At 39.4% G+C, this 20,037-nt stretch overlaps 1 protein-coding gene across 1 annotated transcript in view; it reads right to left on the bottom strand.

The window, feature by feature from the left end:
* UNC13A (unc-13 homolog A) overlaps positions 1-20,037 on the bottom strand; it is a 5,702,976-nt gene that overhangs the window by 255,730 nt on the left and 5,427,209 nt on the right. Inside the window, exon 42 of the mRNA XM_044054109.1 lies at positions 10,276-10,435. Coding sequence (XP_043910044.1) covers positions 10,276-10,435 — 160 coding nt within the window. The remainder of the gene's footprint in view (positions 1-10,275; positions 10,436-20,037) is intronic.

Raw genomic sequence — 20,037 nt, 5'->3', positions numbered from 1 at the left:
ACTAAAATAAATATTTTTAAAATAAACATAAAAAAACAGAAAAAGAATAATAAGTCTAATAATAACATGAGTGGAAGGGGATCCCCAAATGCGGCTTATCTCAACAGTAAGCCAGAAAATTCAGCATTTTATCACATGAAGAATCAGAGGACTTTTGTCTTTGGAAGGTAGAAAATGACTGAATGTTCACTTCCTGTGACAGCTGGAGGTTTCCTTCTCAAGATTTGTTCAGTCAGTCAGCTGTCTTTGGGGAGGGGGGTTGAGGTTTTGAAAGCTGACTGGTACTGGGTTACCTTGGCAGATAACTCAATGCCATTGAGGCAGTGAAAATAGTGATCAGCAATGTTAACCTTGGACCTAGAAGAAAAGCCATTACAGATATGCTCTGCTATTAAACCAAAATGAAAAACTCTCATACCAATAAATGCAAAATAGGAAATAGTTAAGAGGTGAACGAGCACAATAAAACACTTCTAATCAACTGTATTTTAGTCTCCTTTTTCTTGTCTGTTGGAGCTGAATATCTGTTACTGTTTATGACCTTTAGAGCTTGTAGTGAAATTTTTTGTCTAGAGGCCTAGCAGTTTTCTTTGTGGCAAAAAGAATCAGTCTGGTTTGATCTAGCTAGAAGCATTCCTGCAACACTGTTACTTTGATTGGATAATTGGGCTGGTTTCTGTTTCTCTACCTTTAATAGCCAGTGTTTTAAACCAGGTGTACTTATTTGCTCAATCTGTTCAAAGCTGCAGTGAGATAGGCCTTTTGCCATTTGCTCTGCTGTGATATTGGAAAAAGATAAATGCTTATTTTCAACTGTTTACTGCAATTCTGTTTAACTGTATATCTGTGTAATCTGTGCAACTGTTTAGTCTCCTTTTGTTGTCTGTTAGAGCTGAATATCTGTTACTGTTTGTGAACTTTACAGCTTGTAGTGAAATCTTTTGTCTAGACAGCCCTAGCTGTTTTCTTTGTGGCAGAAAGAATTAGTCTGGTTTGATCTAGTTAGAAGCATTCATGCAACACTGTTATTTGATTGGATAATTTGGCTGGTTTCTGTTTCTCGGCCGATAATGGCCAGTGTTAAACCAGTTGTACATATTTGCTCAAGCTGTTCAAAGCTGCAGTGAGATAGGCCTTCTGCCATTTGCTCTGCTGTGATATTGGAAAAATATAAAAGTGCTTATTTTTAACTGTTTTCTTCACTTCTCTTTTACTGTATATCTGTGTAACCTGTGCAACTGTTTTTTGTCCCAGTCTCCTGCTCAGCTCCTGTGGTGGTCTTAAATCTTGGCGACTTTGAAAGGCCCACCTCTAGTTTAAAGTTGATACTGGACACTTCCCCCCAGCCACATTACATCAGCTCATTCTACTGTTTATAGTGAGAACTTAGTAAATGCCCACCCCTTTAGCTTCTGAACCATGAATTATCTTATTTTCTGTCTCTCCACTTTCTACTAAAAAAAAAAAAAAAAAAAAAACCTCTTTCTACTTCATTTGTCTGCCATATTTATTACTGCTTATTGGTAGGCTCACTAAATTGATGACAGTATTCTACTGAATCGCTGCTTTATTTGTGCTGTCTGTTACTGTTGTGATTGTGTGCTACTGTTTCAAGGCAAGCTACTAATTAACTATATTTCATTGCTATCTCCTGTGATTCATTACTGTTTAACTGCATTTTGTTGCTGTTTAACTGTATTTTTTCGTACTGCGAGTTCTATTCTTTTGACTATATGTGATTAATCTGTGCTTCATTATGAGTTTTTTTCTTACTGAGTTCTTAACCTTAAAATTGAGTAGCATAGTCTAGATACAGGTGTGCTGCATCCAGAGCCTCAGTTGCATGTTTTTTAACCCTTGTTGAGGTATTCCAACTACAAGTTTTCCCTTAGTAGCACTTGCGTTATCATCTAGTAGTACTACAATTAGACCTTCCTCCCTTTACCCTCTTAGCTCTTTCAGTTTCTGACAAATATGGATGGACAATTTCCTACATTTTCTCCTGACAGTCTGGTCGATATGGGTATCCTGAGACAGTGTAGCAACTGCCTTATGTACATGGACAACCCTTTACTACTACCACCTAGAAACACAATTTGTGAGAGATGCAGTTACATCAAGCACTTAGTGTCATTACTATCTCCCCCACAAACCACTATATCTGACAGTGAGAAAGTTGGTGACATGAACACCACACCAGCTACACCTTACACAACACACCTCCACATATGCGGAGGTCCTCAACAAAAGCATACCCAAACAAAAGAGACCTCTGAGGCATAAAAGCACACAAACTCCACTGCCCACCACACCACACACCTGTTTCACAGCCACTAAGGCCTAAACATAAACTCAGCATATTAGTCAAAGGAAACTCCATTGTGAGATGCATAGATGTGGCCCTCACTAGGCTAGATAAGGAGAAAGTCATGGTTAGTTGTTTGTCAGGTGCCAGAATCTGCCATATCACCAATGCACTCAAGTCTCTCAAGAGATACTGTTATGACTCTGTCATAATCCATGTTAGAGTGAATGACTTGAGACATACCTCCTTGGACTATATAAAGAGAGACATGATCGAGCTCGCTGAGTATGTGCCCCAGGCAGGTATATTCCTAACCTTAAGCAGCATTCTACTGTTACCCAGAATGATGCCTCAATACAAACAGAAAATGACTGACTTTAAAAATTGGCTTAGTTTCTAGTGTCATTCCAACAGGATCCAGTACCTGATAGCCTGGGATGACATGACTGACAAGCCTTGATGCTTTGCCAGAAATGGCCTGCATCTGTTGTTCTTGGGCTTCAGGCTCCTGGCAAAGGCTCATGCCTCTCCCATAGTGGCTTTTTTTAGGCAATGTCATGAGGTCAAAACTACCAACATGAACATTTCACAAAACAAAAAATTAAAGGTCATGCTGCTAAACACTAGGAGTCTAAACATGAAACTGCACTCATTGCAAGCATTCTTAACCCTGGAAGAAGCTGACATTTATGCAGTCACAGAAAACTGGTTCAAAGCTGTGGAGAGCACCCCAGCCATACCAGGTTACTCATCCTATCATTCATTCAGACCCCGAACCATGGGCAGCAAAACAAAAGGAGGTGGAGTTGCAATATATATAAAAGACATACTCACCTCTAGGATGGTCAAACAGTGTGATGCACAGGAAACACTCCCAGGTGCAGTTAGCTGAAAAAAAAAACTATTCAAATCATAGCTAGCTACAGGCCTCCAACTCTGACTGAAGATGCCCACTCCACCTATCTGGACCTCTTAGAATCTATCAAGATTCAACCCTTTACCCTGATCCTTCGTGACTTTAACTATCCAACCATAGATTGGAGGAAATACTCATGCCAAAACACAAATGCCCAGAGATTCTTTGATTTTTGTCAATGCAAATGCCTTGAACCAGTTGGATGACACCCCCAAAAGAGGTGAAAATATCTTGGACTTGGTATTAACCAACATGAGTAACCACTGCAGCATCCCTAAAGTGTCATCATCCCTGGTAAGATCTGACCACAAAGCAGTCACCATCTCCCCTGCCCCATCCGACCACAAAGCAGTCACCATCTCCCCTGCGCCATCCGACCACAAAGCAGTCACCATCTCCCCTGCCCCCCCCCCCCCAGCTAAAGTCAAACAAAAAAAATGATTACAACCTCCTGGGGGAAGGTATAAACAGCTTCGCAGCCCCCTTCCCCTCCACAGGAACTGGCAGACACATCCAAATCTACACCAAGGTACTATATGAGCATTTATATAGCTGCATGGAATCAGGAACACCAGACTGGACAAAATCCTCCGCCTCAAGGAGGAGTAAACCTATCTGGTGGACATCTACAACAAATAAATGCTATAATAAAAGAAAAAAAATTCTGTCCAGGACCAAGAAGGAGCAGGTGTCTAATTGGAAGCAATCTCTTCTTAGCCTGGACAAGCAAATAAGAGCACTAGTGAAATCCTTCAAAGCAAATTTCGAGTCCAATCTGTCCACATCTACTAAAGACAGTCATGAGGTTTTCTTCACATATGTCTGCAATCTCATGGGAAGCACCCAGATCTGCTCAGAACTGGTGGTCAAGGACACCACATACACAAACTCTGTAGATATAGCCAACCTGCTGGCAGACAGGCTCAGTGAAAACTTCATTCCTCTGCCCCCCCCCCCATCAGTAAACAGGACATCCCCAGTACCTGCCCCCCTCTCCTTATCTCTAGGGAGCAAGTCATTACTGCCCTCTCAAAGGCAAAACATACAGCCTCCATGGGACCCAATAACATCCCAGGCTGCATCCTACATGAACTCAGGCATGAATTTGCAGCACCATCTGGCACCCTATTCAACCAAAGCCTGAGTATTGGCTTCATCCTAGCTAAGTGGAGGACAGCTACTGTCATCTCTTTGCACAAAGGTGGAGTGTCCACCGATCCAGGAAATTATAGACCCATCAGCCTAACTAGCCTGATCTGAAAGGTCACGGAGTAGATCATGGACCTCATTAACAAGGACATTGCCAACCTCCAGACACTAGATCCCACACAGTTTAGTAGTTTAGTTTTGTCAAGGGGAGGTCATGCCTGTTAAATTTGGTCGACTTCTTTGAGACAGTCACCAAGGCCAGAGACAAGAGAAAGACAGTGCACACCTCCTACTTTGACCTGGCCAAGGGCATCAATACTATTCCCCACTCAGGTATAATAGATAAACTCTCTCAGCTAGGCATCAATCAATATGTTACCAGATGGGTAGCAAACTGGGTCACTGATAGAACCCAACTAATCAAAATAGGGGAAGCCACCTCAAGTAGTAGACATGTAACAAACAGTATACCCTAGGGATTGGTCTTGGGGCCTCTGCTGTTTGGGATATACTTCTCAGAGGTGCAGGCCAAGTCTAGTGAGCTATGGCTGACCAGGTTTGCAAATGACTGCAAGCTGGGAGGCGTCGTCAATTTCCATAGTGATGTGGACATCCTCCAGGAGGGTTTAACCCAAACAAATGACTGGTGCCAGAAACATGGTCACAAACTGAATGCCAAAAAATGCATCATCATTCCTTTTGGGGAGAATGACATCCCCACAAATTATCACATTGATAATAAGGCGCTAAGCACGCAATCAGTTGTGAGGGACCTGGGCACCCAGGTTGATAGCAAACTGACTTTTGACCACCATATTGCCTCCATTGTACAGAAAGTTTTCTACATGGATCACCTCATTAGTAAGGGTATGACATCCAGGGACAAGGTGGTCATAACATCCCTGTATTTTTCCCTTATAAGGCCCATTATTGAGTACAATGCCCCTTTCAGCAGGTACCTCACAAAGCACATGCAGCAGCTGGAGAGACCACAGAGGTTCCTCATCCAGAGAATCCAGGGCCATAAACATCTATCCTACACAGATAGGCTAAAAGCCCCGTCCCTCTATTCAGTCTCCTACAGACTCCTCAGAGGTGAACTCTGTTTGGCATACAGTGCAGTCTCAGACCCCACCTTGATGGGACTGCTCAATATCCACAAGTCAAGCTCCACTCCAGTAACCCACACACGTGACCTCATCCTGGTCTGTGACATCAATAGGACTTGTTGGTGGGACAGATTTGTGTCTCAGAGACTCCCCCTTTTGTGGAATAGACTCTCTCTCCATGTAAAGCAGAGTACCTTTTTAAGTGTAACCTGGATAACTGAACAGGGAACAGAAAATACACCCCTGGGATTCCACATGTGTACCTGCTTGACAGTGGCATAGGGTGCTGACTTGTTGGAACATGGGTTAAATTCTTGGCTAGGCTTGTAAGGTGAGGTAACCTCTCTAGAGGGACAGGGCTTTTAACCTATCTGTGTAGAGTAGATGTTTGAGGCCCTGGATTCTCTGTGGTCTCACCAGGTGCTACATGTGCTTTGTGAGGTACATGCCGAATGGGGCATTGTATTCAATAATCTGTCTTATAAGGGAAGAATACAGGGATGTTATGACCACTTTGACCCTGGATGAGATACCCTAATTAATGAGGTGGGCAATGTAGAAAGCTTTCCGTACCAGTCAGGATTTAGTAAAACACAGTACTTAAACAGCTCTAACTTTTTAATGATCTCCTAGTTACAAGAGATCAGTGTCACTATTCACTTCCAGTCCTTTCTTTCTCATCATCATTTAATATGATACTATTCTATTGGACCATATGGTTAATTACTGTGAGCATTTGAATTCACAAAGTCAAGGAACTTTTGTGCTAGCAAATTTGGGCTACAGTAGGTTTCCCAGTTGATGGTGGGATAACTGAAATCCCCCATGACCAGTATGTTCAGTAAAATTTGGATTGTCTTCAATTTGGTTAAGTAAGCTTTGTGGGTGTCATGACCGATCAAAGGGGATCTATAACTGGCTAGGACTTGAATGGGGGTCTAACCCACTGAAATCTGGACCTGGAGTATCTCCATGGAATTGTCCAGTATAATTAGACGTGAGGTGAATTTATTTCTAATATAGACTGAAACACTGCCTCCTTTGGTTTTCACACATTCATTTTGTGATCTAAAGGTATGGAAGGCATTACAGCCTTGCAGGGCCGGGGTACTCTCTGAGGCCTTAAACCAAGTTTTTGTGACTATACAGACACCTACATCTTCTAGTGACAAAAGTGCTTCCAGGGAGTGCAGTTTTTGGTTTAAGCTCTTAGCGTTTAACAGCATGGCCCTTATTTTGTTCTGATTGGTTAATTTCACATTGTAATGTTGCCTTCAAGACCTTGGAAGAGCCTTTACCAACAATCAAACTTCTAGAGGTCCCAGGTGCAAAGCAGCAGGGTTTGTCGACCATGGCTTCCCAGGCAGACAGGATCAGGGTTCCCTTGGAATGACACCAAAAACTAAGCCAATTATTGAAATCAATAATTTTTTGTTTATACTGTAGCATCATTCTAAGTGAGGGTAGTATGCTGCTCAAGGCTAGGGCCATACCTACCTGAAACACATACACAGAGAGCTCGACCATTTCTCTCTTCATAAAGTCAATTGAGGTACATCTCAGTTCATTCACACCAACATGAACTATGACAGAGTCATAACAGTAATTGTTGCTGAGAGACCCAAGTGCATGCATGATTTGGTGAATCCTGGCACTGGGCAGACAGAGTACCATGACCTTCTCCTTGTCCAACCTGGTGAGTGGGACATCCGTGTGCCTCACTATTGAGTCTCCAATGACAAGAAAACTTGGTTTTTGAGTGTTATGCCTTACTGGCTTGGTGGGTGAGGCACTGGTGTTGCTATGTGTCATGGGTGCTGTGGAGACTGTGTTAGATGTAGCAGACTTGTGTTTTGGCGGTCTCTGGTGTTTCAGTAAGTTTTTCAAGAGAACATCTGCATATGTGGATTTATGTGTTTGATGTGTACTATAGTAGTGTTATGTGTATGAGTAGTGGTAGGTGAGTTGACAACCTTCTTAGTGTTACTGTTTTGAGTGAGAGAGAGCATGGATTCTAGATTATTGGTGTAAATACATTTCTCGCACTCTGTACTAGACCGTGTTATTAGTAGAGGGTTGCCTGTGTACATGAGGCAATTGTTACACTGCCTTAAGAGACCCAAGTCATCAAGGTTGGCAGGAGAAACAAGGGCTGTCCGACTGCCCATAATGCTGGGTTGAAGACTATTGTCAATAGGGGTGGCTTTTTAGAAATGAACATGGAGGAGTTTAGCAAATGGATATTCCTGCCTAGGTTTTAAGAGAAAATTTGTTGAATATAACTGTCTGACGTCCGCTTATTCCAAGCCCTAGAGCGGCCTCCCTTTACCAGTCAGGTGCCAATCAAACAACATTCTCTCTCAAAAGTGCAGATAGGCTCCTTCCAATACAAGATGGCATGGAAAACAGGATCTATGACATGGGATTGAATAGGTAAAATATCGAATGGCTGTAACACTGAAAATGCCGTTCATAGAAATCCGTTTTGTGAGATCACGGTACAGTGAAAATCAGGAAATTTGCCCTTTCCTCACTGTAGTGCAATCTCGGAGTTGGTATGTATATATTTAGCGGGGTGTTATGAGGGGGGCACAGCCCCCCACAAAACAGATTTCTATGAACGGCATTTTCGGTGTTACAGCTGTTTGATATTTTACCTATTCAATCCTGTGTCATAGACCTTGGAAAACATGCTCAGAACAAACAAACCACTACAAACAGTTCCAGAAGCAGCAGGCCTGGAGCTGGACTATACTACAGCTACCCTAGTTTCAACGGGAAACACTAGAGTATTTTAACACAGCAGAAAAACAGCAGTGATACAGAAAAAATGTTTAAAACAGCAGAAAATCAGCCAGGAGGCTCTAAAAATGCTTTAAACAGTTAATAGATCAGTTAATTAAGTACTGCATGGTGGGAAAACCAGAGCAGGCAGAACAGATAGCTTTAAAACAGTGAAAAAATACCAGTAAATATTTAAACAGGGGAAACGACAAAAAAGCTTGCTAAACAGTGAAAACAGCAATAACATTTGATTTTACAGCCACAGTGTAGCAGGCAATTCTAGTATAACAGTGTAGTTTAGTACACAGTAAATAAATACAGTATAAAGGTAGGCAGCAGGCAATAAAAAGTGCAGTAAATATAATACATAAGCAAAAAAAAGAACGAAACAGGCAACTTATGCTTTTTTGGAAGCTCAAAAGCTGCTAGTCGTCTGATATCTCAGCTCAGAGTTGTGGCTGGTAGCTCACCTCAGTTCTGCTTGGTACAAACAAAAAGAAAGCTGCTGAAATGCAGAGCCTAAATTCCAGAAGCTAAAAACTGAAGAAAAAAAAAACTAACAAAATTCAAAAGGACCAAGAACCAATGAGGATGCTTATTCTAAGCCCTAGACCAAACCTCCCTTTTCCAGTCAGGTGCCAATCAAACACAATTCTCTCACAAAAGTGCAGATAGGCCCTTTCCAATCCAAGATGGCCTGGAAAACGTGCTCAGAACAAACAAACTACTACAAACAGTTCCAAAACCAGCAGGCCTGGATCTGAACTATGCTACAGCTAGTAGCTAGTTTCAGCAGGAAACATTACAGAATACTGTGGATGGAAATGCTAGAGAATATTTAACACTGTAGAAAAAAATAGCAGTGAGACATTGAAAACTGTGTAAAACAGCAGAAAACCAGCTAGGAGGCTCTAAAGAATGATTTAAACACTTAACAGATCAGTTAATTATGTACTGCTTGGTGGGAAGACCAGAGCAGGCAGCTTTAAAACTGTGAAAAAATGCCAGTAAATACTTACAGTGGAAAAAACAAAAACGCTTGCTAAACGGTGAAAACAGCAATAAAATTTGATTTTGCAGGCACAGTATAGCAGGCATTTGCAGTATAACAGTCTGGTTTAATACAGAGTAAATAAATACAGTATAGCAGTAGGCAGCAGACATTAAAAAGTGCAGTAAATAGTATAAATAAGCAAAAAACAGACAACTTAGGGTTTTTTGGAAGCTCAGAAGCCTCTAGTCTTCTGGAATGTCATATCAGAGTTGTGGGTGGTAATCCACCTCATTTCAGCTCAGTACATATATTCCAGTTACTTCATGCATCTAGTCTTTATTTAAAAATAAATATATAACATTTGTTGTGATTTCAGGCCTAAAAGGTGTATGTATTTCTGAATATAAACTTAGAAAAGTTACCAGAGACTCTGTGGTGTGTAGGGATAATACCCTAACTATTCTCCAGATGACCCGTGTTAGATAAGTGACACAAGAAGAGTAGACAACCATGTGGGGAGGTGTTTCTGATTTGCATTTGCTTGTTCACCCATTATGTAGGTAATGTGATCCAGTGCCAAGCACCTTTATAAGACTATACGAGTAAACCTGGTGCTATTTACATCAAAGTGACGTTAGACTGTAAGGACAGAATGCTCCACCTGTGTAGGAGCATATGTGCAGTCCCAAGCAGTACTTCTAGCAGAGCCATGCCATCACAAGAAGATATTAGGTCAGGCATAAAGACAGGTGGTCTGCATGACTTGGTAGTCTGGCTGACTCCCTAAAGGCGAAAGGACTGATGAGGCTGTCACCTCAGGCAGGAAACAAATGGGTCATAGAGGGTTTGCTCTGTCTGGAAAATGAATTGGCATGTTTTTTGCCTTGGAAAAGCAGCAACTTAGACAACTAGAAGCAGAAACAAAGCCATTGGGTGGGATTGTGGAGATGGAAAAAAAGAAAATATTAACCATTGATCTTTTTCAGTGGCTAAAAGAAAAAAAATCATGTACACTTACAAATGAAATGTTTCATTGTATTTTGGAGCCCAGCTGTTGTTTTTGGATTTTGTTGCAAATTTTCTTTTCTTGTCACTAAGATGAGGTCCAATCATATTCACCTCTACAAATGGACGAAAGATTCCAGAGGTTTGCCATTTAAGATCATTAGCAGCAACAACTGTAAGAAGCAAAAAAAAGGACTTGGAGAAAACATTTCACAAATAGCATCAAAATTGACTAACTTGAGATACAAATACAATATAAATAGTTTAAGAAGTTTAGTATAATACATTGGTTAGACTACTACTGCTGATTCTTCCTTTATATAGTCTCATTTTTCCTGCCTAGTTAATATTAATATGGATACATTTTACATCTAATTCCTGGTGTCACATCATATCTCAAAAATGCCAGGATCAGTGTTAACATGTACTGTACTTCACCTTCCTTCTTTTCTTATCATTTGAGCTCAAGAGGAACAGAAGGGCATTGTCGATTAAGGATGGGGAGATAGGAAAGGAGAAACCATTTGATACAATGCAAGTACAATCCATAAAAGAAAAACTTGGTTATACGTGCTGGGGCACTAAACCTTTCTCTCGTACAACTTTTTTTTAACACACTGAATGGGAGATTCAAGAGAGACACTCTGGTGAAAGGCTTAGCACTATACAGGCACATCCTGAGAACTGAAAACATATTATTGGGCAAATCTGCTCAACCAAGGCAACAACCATACTAGAACTGAAACTGAAGAAAATCTGACATAGGAAGATGCTGTGAAACTTTCTATAGAATGCTTACAGGAAAGGGAGAATAAAGAATGTGCCCTCAGTTTCGAAGAAAATGATCTAAGAGAAGAGTTGCATGCTGTAGTACAGATGAACAGACATATTAAGATCAATGAAAGAAATAGACTGGAGAAAGTCTAAAAAGTTAGAAGTTTGATAAAACAAACGAACACAGTAATTTGAACTGTTCATAGAGATTCATGTGATATAACAGAAATAAATACAATATATTACTGTGCAGCTAAATTAATAACAGATAGTCTTACCACAAAAACACAGGGTAGTAAGGGAAAGGAAGGGGAGAAATCAAATCCCATCATGTAAGTTTTGAACAGAGAAAACTAAAAAGCAATTCAGACAAGAGGTGTCACTGTTAGAAGAGTATGGAAGAGGGAACAGATCAACAAAAATACTCAGATGTGATAAAAGCAATGCACAGTATCAGAACAGATCAGGATCAATCATGCCCTACCACAAATAATAAAAATAAAAAAATATCAGCATAAGCAGAAAAACTTAAAAGATATGCAGACATAAGTAAAAGAAAAGTACAAAATAACCAATTTACTGATGACCCAAAAAGATTTATTGAGAATTAGGAAACACCACCAAAAAAGAAGACATAGATACATTTTGGAGAAATATCTATGAAGATCCTGTGGAACGTAAAGATGATAAATGGATAGAAGAAGTAAAAGAATAAGAAGTTCAAATGTACAGGATATGAAATAGATGAAACACCCCTTACTGGACAACTGCAGGTCCAGATACAGTACCTAACTTCTGGCTAAAATTATTAACATCTTTACATGAAGATTTGTGTGTGCACCCCCAAACAGATACCAGCCTCACTAATAACGCAATACAATGCTCCTACTTAAGAGCAAACCTGCAGGCTATCTTAAAAAACTATAAACCAATAACCTGCCTTCTGACGATATATAACCTATACAGTGGAACTGATGCTGACAGAGTTTATTATAGTCATTTAGAAGAAAACTCAATCACTGCAATAGAGCAAAAGGGTAACAGAAGAATGTTGAATGGAAAAAAGGATAATTTGTCAATAAAGTCATAATGGAGAACTGTAAAAAGGAGAAGAACATAAGTATGGCATAAATAGACTACAAAAAAGCATTTGACAGTATCCTATATTCATAGATAAAGCATTTGACAGTATCCTATATTCATGGATAAAAGTGCTTAAAATGTATAAGATACACCCTACACTGATTGATTACATTACATCGACCATGAAACAGGAGCAAACCACTTTGCACTTAAGCCATGATAAAGGACAATTTATTATTCCAGGGATAAAAATGCAAAGGAGGATATTCCATGGTGACTCTCCATCATCGCTGCTCTTTTCTCTTGCCCTTAATCTATTAAGCTATCTACTTAACAGATAGGTCATGGCTATAATTTGGTTCTCAGAAAACAGTATAGTGTAAAGACTTCTCATCTTCTTTTTGTAGATGACTTAAACTGTATAGTTCATCAGATAAAGAACTGGAAGCACAACTGTATGTGGTCAAAACTTTTTCACATGACATAAGAATGTCATTTGGTTTTGATAAATGCACAAAAGCAACCTTTAAAGCATGAAAGCTGCAGCACCAAGAAAACATCAGTTTGGGACAGAAATGTGGTATAAAAGAACTTAAACAAGAAAGAGTGTATAAATATTTGGGAAATGATGAAGGATCAACACTAAAACATGAACAAATGTGAATAAAACTTAGTAAGGAATATTTTAGAATACTAAAATTAATATGAAAATAGTGTTGACATCTAGGAACAAAGTCCAATTCATAAACCAAATTGCTCTTCCTGTCCTAACTGACAGTTTTGGAGTGACTGACTGGCCCCAAAAGGTGTTGGATCAGGTAGACAGGAAAACAAAGAAGGATGCTTCATGCATATCAAATGATTTATAAAAATTAGTGTATACCAATACTATATGTTCCCTGTTCTGAAGGCGGTATGGGCCTCCTTGAAACTGATTACATGTATAGATCTGCAGTCGTGGGACTGCATATATATCTGCTGACCTCACAAGACCAAAATGTAGTGAAAGTTTTGAAACATGAGGAGACTGTCTAAGATGACTTTCCTGCTTACTTTAGCAGAAGTGTATTGGTGTCAAGTGGGAATGGAAATCAAATCAGAAGTAGATAAATATCAGGCAGCAACTGAATGTGCCAAAAACAAAGAAAAGAATATAAGGTGAAGGATCAGATGAGAAAGCAAGATATGTGGAAAATGCATAAATATAGTTGGAAGTATAGAAAACTCTTGGAATAAGCTCATGTTGATCATGATCGAATGCAGGAATAGTAAAGGAGAAGTGAATTTAAACCAAAAGATGAAAGGTTAATGTTGGCGGCCTAGATAGTCGACTATGTATTGGTTGGTTTACAGAGTTCATTGAACATGTGGGAGAAACAGACAAATGTAGGTTTTGTAAAACAGAATTGGAAACAGTTGCACATCTTGTTGCTGGTTGTGATATACTAATAGCGGAAGGATTGTATGCTGAAAGGCATAATGATGTGGCAAGACTGTTGCATTGGGGATTGTGCAAACATTATAATACTGAATAGTTGAAAAACACTGCAAACATGAGCCACAAAGCATTATAGAAAATGTTGAAGTTTATATCACATATTACCAGCCATTACCAACCGTTCAAAAAATAGATGCAAGTAAACCAGCTACAGTAGTCCATGAAAAGAAGACAAAAGTAGCCTTGATCATTGAAATTGCTACGCCCAGTGAGTACAGTGTGTGTCTTATGCAGAGAGAGAGACACAAATTCATAAAATACCGGGATTTGCAGGCAGAAATGAGGGCAATGTGGAAGAAGAATACTCCGATAGTTCCAATAGTAGTAGGAGCAATGGGTCTTATAAAAAAGAATTAACAATCATACTTAATATATGTTACCAATACATGTAACTCTGTATGAACTGAAGGAGGAGTCATCACTGGGCATATTGCAGATGCTATGAAGCACACTTCTGGCTAATATCAAAGACTGAAACAATACTAATTTCATTAACTTGAATCATACTTTGACCTAGGAATGGGGTCCATTCCAGTAATGGTATTAGAAACCCAAAAGACTTGGAAAAATTAAAAAGATAGTGTTGACACTGCTGTGATAACTTTATAACTAAATTCAGTTATAAGAAGTGTGCCAAATATCCATGCTGAGATCTCAAAAACACTTAGTGTGCTTTATTCTTAAGAAAGCTTATCTACTTTTCACAAGAAGACAAATAAGTGAAATCCTCACCAATCCCAGCTGAATTATCTCAAACCAGCTCTCTGTAGAAATGGGAAAGAAGTAGGAGGAGAAGAAATAGCACCTTTAGGCAGGACTCTGAGTCTGCTTTAAAGGGTGAAATCTCCTTCACATTCTTAATACCTCCTTTTCAGCAGATGCTGCAGAACTTGTGGTGTCCTCAAAGAATGACTTATTTTAAAAATGGGTGAATAACCCAAATGGACTACACTGAAGGCTGTAAAGCTGATCCTGTTGCAGTCATCTGGAGAGCAGTGTGATCTCCAGTAACGAGGCCCAGGACACCGACACACTGCCAATTCTGGTAATGAAGACTGCATCGGAGGTGTGGCCAGCAGACAAAGTCTTAGACATACACTAGGGCCAGAATTAGACATGCTAATAAGATTCTTGTTGGGGACAAGTTTGCTGCAAGAAGGTAGATTGCCCTGCATAATGACACAGACCCCTCCCTGCATAAAGAGGGATGCCATTTCCTTAGAATCCTTCAGACCACATGCTATAGGAAAGTACAGTTATGCAAGTCCGCTTTACCCATAACAGTCAATGTTCGGATTTCACACTGCCACAGTGACAAATGGATTCTAACCATGCACAAAGCTCACACTAGCTTTCCACTGCTAACATTCCCCTCCTCTGACACATGGTGATAGGGGATTGCCTAAGCCTCTCCCATCAAGGGAAGCCTAACCCCCTACCACAGAAGGTCCGATATTCAGGCTTTTCATGCCAAGATGTATGAACCAAAAAGGACCAGAAAAAAGACTTGCCTAAAACCAACCAGTTGCATTGCATAACAGCAACCCAAATATCCAAAGCCAACCAATAATAACAAAAAGGTTGGATATAGTTGCGCTATATACAAAACAAGGGGGTGGGGGGTGGGTGCTGCCACAGAGGCAGTGTCAAATTTCAACAACTACTGTTGCAGATAAGTAGGACTTATGCAATTGTGCTGTGCTCATCATTCACACTGCCATATGGGTAAATTCCTAAAGTTTAACCTACCTGAGCAGGAAAGATAAGGATCTAGGAGCCCTAGTGAAGAGTCCTTGCAAACCCTGCTCTGGTACTTGAGAAAGAATCCAGTGTGTGTTGTTATGTAAAGGTATTAACAGAGGACCAAGCTGCTGCCTCTAGAATGTTTCTAGAGTCCACTCTTTTCCAATATGCTACTGAAAAAGATAAGGTTGTGGTGGAATCTTCCTTATCCTGGTCTGGAATAGATAGACCATTGTGGGAATAACTGAAAACAGCAGCAGAGGCCAACCAATGGAATAGATAGACCATTGTGGGAGTAACTGAAAACAACAGCAGAGGCCAAACAATGAATAGTCATTTGCTTAGAGACAGGTTGACCTTTCCTAGCCCCAAAATAAGAAATAGACAGCTGTTCAGCTTTCCTGAAGGGCTTAGTTTTGCCAAGGCAGTACATGAGCTGCATATGCACTTCCAAGATATACAGAACGTTTCTCTCCCTTGTTTTTAGGCTCTGGAAAGAAAACTGGGAGATTGACAAATTGATTCAGGGTAAATTCAGAAACAACTTTTGGCATGAAAGAAGGAATACTGCATAGAACAACACTGTCCTTAGGGAAAATCAGATAAGTTTGACCCACCATGAGAGCTTGAAGCTCCCAGATTTGCCTTGTAGATGTCAAAGCAATAAACAAAACAATCTTCCAAATGATGAACCTCAAATCAGGTAAGTTCAGAAGGGGAAAAGTTCAATTCTTCAAGAACAGAGCTGAAATGCCATGAAGGACAAGTTTGCTTTCAAGTTGGTATCAAGTCCAACACTCCTTTCATAAACAGTTTGACCATTAAAAGGGACAAAAGATGGGGATCCATGGTCAGACACACTGAGATGGCTGCCAGAAGCACCTTGATAGATGCATAAGATAAGCCATTTTTGAGTAGCTCACCAGTATTTCAAACCCAGTGGGGTAGACACCATTCCAGGCCCTCTGATGTTGGGTAGGCACCTCCACGAAAACCTTTTCCACTGGTAAACTTAAGATTTTATAGTTGCAGATTTCTTACCTTCTTAAATACCTGTTGCACATCCTCATGGAACAGGTGCCTAAAGAATATGCAGACAGAATTGTTCAGGATGTCAGGAGCAATTGCTTTTAAGTTGGGGTGCACCAGTCGCCTCTGACCCTGTGTGAGCATATCCATATTGTGAGGAAGCTTGTAGTAATTGCCTTTTTTAACACCTTTAGTGAATTATCACTTAAGACATAAGAAAACATACATTTATATAAAGGAAAACAAACAATATTAACGTTCCTAATTAGCAATCATTATACATAACATTTTTTATATAACTATCATCAGTCTAACATTGAATAAATTGCTCAATTCCTGCCTGCCCTTAAATCTCATTCCTCCTCCTCCAAAACATTATTCTGCATGTATTTTCCCCACAATTTCCATTTTTTCCATGTAATCTGCTCCTAACCTTTAGTAAAGATCCCACTTCCCATTCTATTATCTGTTACAATATTCAATACTATGAAATACATTTGTTTTTAACTTTGATTTCCATTTTCCAGAAATTGCTTTTTTTGGCAGCCCCCAGAATTAAACTTAGTAAGGCCTTACTATGTCTAGGTAACTTAGTTCCTATATCTCAGCTCAAAAATGATTTCCTTAGTTACATCCATTTCCTCACCCAATATTTCTAACAGAGTACTCCATGGGGAATTTTTGAAGTCTGCTAACGAATTACATCCCCAAAGTTAATGTCCCCATTACATCTTCAACATTTGTCATCTATCTGAGGGAAAAAGTCTTTGGCACCTGCTTGGGTATAAAAATACCTATGCAACACATCCAAACAAAAATCATATAGCTTCTAGACTTTGTTGCATACTCCCCAATCTTTTTAACCTCCTCTGATTGATACTTAATACTTATTGTGCAGTATTTTACATGCCTACTAATTATCCCCTTTTAACATTGTTTTCTGTTCTAGATTCAACTGAAAACCCTACCAGAGCAGGTCTTTCACTTAGGACTCCCCTATCCCTTTCTCTTTGCTTATACTCTGATATCAATCTCTGATAGGGAAGTCAGTTTCTAGCCTAAAGTCCAAATGTCTTCTTGGCCTTTTCCTATTCTATTGCTTTTTCCTTTCTAGTTATTTGCTCCCAATACCTTGGTTCTTTTTGCCAGTTTTCTCCAGAAAATTCCAAACTCCTCTTGCCTGTTTTCTGTACCCATAATTGCAGTCATCTCTATCAGAAAAATCTCCTTTCTCCATTCTTGTGTTGGCTTAGTTCTTAGAATACTTTCTTTTATTTTGAGTACAATATTTTTATGGCTGTCCTCCTTAAGGATCTGAATCCAAAATCTCACTCTCTCCTTATTTCTTGAATTTCTCCCTGTTTGATCATCATCCCTTTCCACTTTGAATTATAGCTTTCTGCTTGTGTTGTGTATATGAGGCTTAACCGTGTAGCTCTAAAATATCCCTTCAAATCAGCTTTTAGATTGAGGGTATTCTTAATGAATTCACTGTAGTACATTAAGGTAGAATAAGGCCTGAAATTATAGTCAGACATATGCATTCAGTTTCAGAGAAAGACAGTTTATTAGAAAGGAAAGATAAGCATAAAATGTGCAGAAAATACAGAATGTTCCTTTCTCAAGGGAAAGATACAATCTTGCCAGCTACCGAATGCTCCTTTTTCAAGAGAAAGACGTACATAGCAATGGAATGCTAGATAAAGAGGCACATGCAAGACAAGACTTGGAAACCAAGGCTAAAGAGGAGTGTAAAGCATTACAGGGTTTTGGTATTATTAAAATCTTCTTCAGAGACAGTGAAGTCAGTCAGTTCGGACTGACATACAGAAAAGATTAAATATTCAGCATTCCAGAAAGGAAGTTATCTTTTGGACTGCAGAACAGACACTTGAGCTGGATTACAGAAGTCAAGTTAAATATTCATACTAAAAGACTGTTTCAGATTATATTATTCAGAAGACTCAGAATACACCTGCAGAAACTTTGGATACATTTATCAGCACTGTTACTGTTAACCAGCATTCCAGAATTTATGCAGATTGTTATTGTTTATCAGCACTGTTAATGAAGACAGTATTCTGATATTGTGAATATCTAATAAAGCCTTATTAACTGAACTACAGTGTTTGCAGAATTCATTTTGAAAAGTACAAAATACTTCACCAATAAAGGAGAAAATGGCACCTGTTCAGCACAAGTTTGGGCAATTAACAAACAGACGTTCATTCCAGTCTCATTTTACTTGTTTCCAGTTAATTCCAGTATAATACAGTCTCAATTCTTTCTAACAGAATCTTAATCTTAAACTGCCACATTCTGTTGGAGTGACCAGCTTGTCACACTTGCCCTTTTTCCCCTCCCAGATAACTTCCTTCAAATTTTTATTAATTACTTTCCACATCTTCTCTTCTGGCTGATAAAAATATGCCTGATCTGTATATAAAACTAAAGGGACTAAAAACATTTTAATTTCTTGTATCTTGCTATCCATAACCATAAACAACAGCATCCAGTTTCGTATTATATTTTTTTAGCTTCTTCCAACTTATCCTTAGCTGCAATAACAGAATCCTTTTAAATCCATGCTCCTAAATACTTTATTTCATCTTGTCACCATAAATGTGGGGATTGCTGAACCAATTAATTTGTGAGTCCATAATGTACAGCTCTAGCCTTTGTTTTACCTTCACTAATTTTGCATTCCAAAAAGACATGAAACTGTCACAAGATGTTCCACAACACTGAGATGTCCTTTTCTGGTTTTATAAAAGAATATTGTATGCAAATAAAGTCAAACTTTCTTGGCTAGGATACCAATTATATCCCTGAATTTCTGAGTACCGTATTTATTTCTTTTTTGCCATTGGCTCTAAATATAAAGAAAATAAAGAAGAAAGAGAACACCCCTGCCTGGTTATTTTGTTCAGGTACAACCTGCCAGAGAGGAACCCTCCAACATTACTTTTTGCTTCCAGTCCCTCACATAGTCTACTAATTTACCATACCATTGTATCAGGAATGCAAATGCTTCCATTGCCCTACTCAAAAGCTGAGCATACTCTGTCAAATGCTTTCACTGCATCAATACCCACCAACAGCAGCAGTTATTTTCTTACACATTGCCTCCCTCTGGATCATCACTGTTCTATTAATGCTGTCAAATATTTGTCTCCTCGCCACAAAATCACATCAATCCATATTTATCAATTTTGGTAACATCTTTGCCATTACTTTAGCTATTCCACCAGGAAGAAGTACAGAACTAACTCAAAAAATAAGCCACCCTGGTGGAATTACAAAATCAATCTGATGTATAACAGCAGGAAGAAAATCATGGCAAAAACTAGGAGGTGCAGCACCCAGCATGATAAAAACACTCTCATTAAACTAAACAAACAATTCAGAGGACAAATAGTCTACCAAAACCAAATCTGAGGTAAGTTTGGCCTCCAAGGACAACCACAAAGCATTCTTTAGCTGTGTCCACAACCTCAAAGACAATGCACAACTGTGTGCAGAGCTTATTGTAAATGGAGCCACCTATACTCAGCCAGAATTTATAGCAAACCTCCTGGCTGATAAATTCAGCTCCAACTTTATCCCTCCCCCATCCTTCCCTCAGGAAATATCATCAAATATAACTCC

The sequence above is a fragment of the Protopterus annectens genome, chromosome 13.part0, assembly GCF_019279795.1.
Source record: "Protopterus annectens isolate FY-2018-M chromosome 13.part0, PAN1.0, whole genome shotgun sequence".
NCBI classification, from domain to species: Eukaryota; Metazoa; Chordata; order Ceratodontiformes; family Protopteridae; genus Protopterus; species Protopterus annectens.
Note: the sequence above shows the minus strand (reverse complement) of the source record. Positions and strands in the feature narration are given on the sequence as shown.